At 34.6% G+C, this 2,500-nt stretch overlaps 1 protein-coding gene across 1 annotated transcript in view; it reads left to right on the forward strand.

The window, feature by feature from the left end:
* Positions 1–2,500, forward strand: part of Cmtr1 (Cap methyltransferase 1) — an 18,223-nt gene that overhangs the window by 15,515 nt on the left and 208 nt on the right. The window contains exon 16 of the mRNA XM_043022282.2: positions 1–2,500. This exon is cut by the window's left edge and continues 64 nt beyond it; it is cut by the window's right edge and continues 208 nt beyond it. Coding sequence (XP_042878216.2) covers positions 1–63 — 63 coding nt within the window. The 3' untranslated portion in view covers positions 64–2,500.

A 2,500-nucleotide genomic window follows, 5' to 3' on the forward strand; every position in this document is an offset into this window, starting at 1 on the left:
GACTCGGCCAAGGGCAAACTCAACCGCGATGACCTACTGTCCCTCCTGAATGCACTCCGCTGAAGGCATTTGTGTAGCTTGTAATCAGTTGGTCCTATCCTTTAGTTTCTCAAATGTTCTGATGAGAGAAGTTTCTGTGAAATTCCTCATTTGAATTCTGAAGAGATATGTCGGAAAAGTGAGATGACGGGGGATTTAAATTTCATTCGGCAATTTGTATCTGTCTTGCCATTTTACTGTGGAGAAAATGTGTGAGGTCATGTCTTTGCTGGAATTTCTTTTTGTTTTTGTTTTTTGTAGGTTGTTATATTTGATTTTGATATCAAAATTGCAAGAGTAAGGGACTAGATATGTTCATAATGGACAATCAGAGACACAATTATATTCCCTGATTTTGGCAAAAACTTAACAGAAAGCTTGTCATTTTACACACATGTCTGTGACACATATGTACATGTGGCAGGCCTGGTACCTTTTGAAACACATTGCAACTTCACTCCTTACTGTTTGGCTGTGCTGAGTTATTTGTTAGATTGAGCTTATGTCAGGTCTATGAATATTATTTCTTCCATTGTTTTTATGCTGTCTAGATCATATACCCATATTGTGTGCCAGTATAAGCATAGTGAATTACACATTTGGAATATGCTTGACTACATAAATAACAAACTTTGGTCACCATACAACTAATATGAATCAGTCTAGGCAGTCTAGTGATAACACATGAATGTTGACTACCTGTTGATTTGTCGTCTCATCTTTAGACACTTTTCAGATTTATGTGATTGCCCTTGAAAATATGTTGTCCCATATTGATTGATTGATTGATTGATTGATTGATTGATTGATTTTTTTTTTTTTTTTTTTTTTTTTTTTTTTTTTTTTTTTTTTTTTTTTTTTTTTTTTTTCAGCATTCATGTTTCTAGATCATAATCAAACTTGCAGCTAGTTAATTATGCTAGAATTGTCACTAGCTGAGTATCAGAATGTTTCGATAGACAAAATGGAGGATAGTTGTGTCTTGAATTGTACTTCATCATTTTTGTTTAACTCTACTGTGTAACTGGTTTGTAATCATTACTGAAATGAAACTTGGAAAACTTGTGCACCATTTGAAATTTATTTTATATGTATATATTTTTTTTTATACACATTATATTCTGTGTTAATTGTTTTTGCATCACTCAATCAAGATTTTTCTATTCAAAGGGCCAATTCAGACTAGGCACTTCCCAAAAGTCATCTAGTGTACAGGGGTACTAACCTGCCTTATGTTCAATGGCATTAACCCATTCACGACGGGGGCATTCCAGCCTTGCATGTTACAATGCCGGGGCTCTCGAACGCATGGGCCTAAAACAGTTAAATAAACGACGCCGTATAACGTCACCCTGCGAACGGGCCTTGAATGCGCGGTACCCATGGTTTACCACCCGTCGAGAGAGGGTTAATGTTTGTGAAAGTTCACATGCATAAAAGTGTTTGTGCTGATGAGTGAGGCACTCATGGCGAGCTTTCGCCTGTATAAACAGGTTGCCTCAAGTCTTCTTCCGCATGACTTGCGGTGAATAACAGCTATCCCTTCAAGTAAACCAGGATTGCCAAAATGTTTGTAAACAAATTATTATTTTAAAAATGTCATATTTCTTTTCAACTTATTTAAAGATATGATTTATTTTAGTTAAAATTGATGAAAGAAGGATTTGTTTACACTGAATGGCTAAATTAAATAAATTCCTGTGGTTGAATGGGTTGAAGTCTATGGAGTTCAAAATTGGCTTAAGAATGAAAATACCCTTACTGTTCAACAGTACAAAAGTGAATAGCTTACGGAAAAGACAAATTGTCATGTCCAACATTAGCCTTGTTTAAAACAAGGCTGACTCGCTATGCTAAGCTGCATTTCCCTTCCCTGGCAACCCCTGTCATGCAATGCAGTTGTAGTTAGTGTTGAAATGATGGCTTGCCCCTTTCATCATTGAAGCCACCCACCCACCCACCCACCTACCTGTGGTACATGAAAATGGTTTTACTGGGTTCCTTGTTGATCAGATAGATGTTACTCATATCTGTGTTATTGGAAGATCTACTATATTTGATCACTTTATTTTTCTATTATTTTATTGCACTGTTTTTTTTATTTTTTTTGGCATTTTAAACCCCCCACAAGAGTTGATTTTCTTAATTGGTTATTAAGAGAGTAATCTTTTAAAATATTTCTAAAGCATTCCAAGTGATTCAAGATTTATGTAAGAGAATATATGCTAGTTGTCTGGAAAATTCTGCTTAGAACTTATTAACTAGTTATAAAGTGCCTACAATCATTGTAATAGAGAATGGCATTCATGTTCATTGATTTGGATAATATTCAAAACATGCTATGGGTTTGTATGATTTCATGTTTTTTTTTTTGCGAGTTATCAACATTACATAATCTGTGATGAAATATTATGTTAATCTTTTATCTAGGTGATTAGTACAAATTTTTTATAGGTTTAAA

Source organism: Penaeus japonicus, unplaced genomic scaffold, assembly GCF_977035675.1.
Source record: "Penaeus japonicus unplaced genomic scaffold, GWHDUDI00000001_assembly GWHDUDI00000007, whole genome shotgun sequence".
Taxonomy (NCBI): domain Eukaryota; kingdom Metazoa; phylum Arthropoda; class Malacostraca; order Decapoda; family Penaeidae; genus Penaeus; species Penaeus japonicus.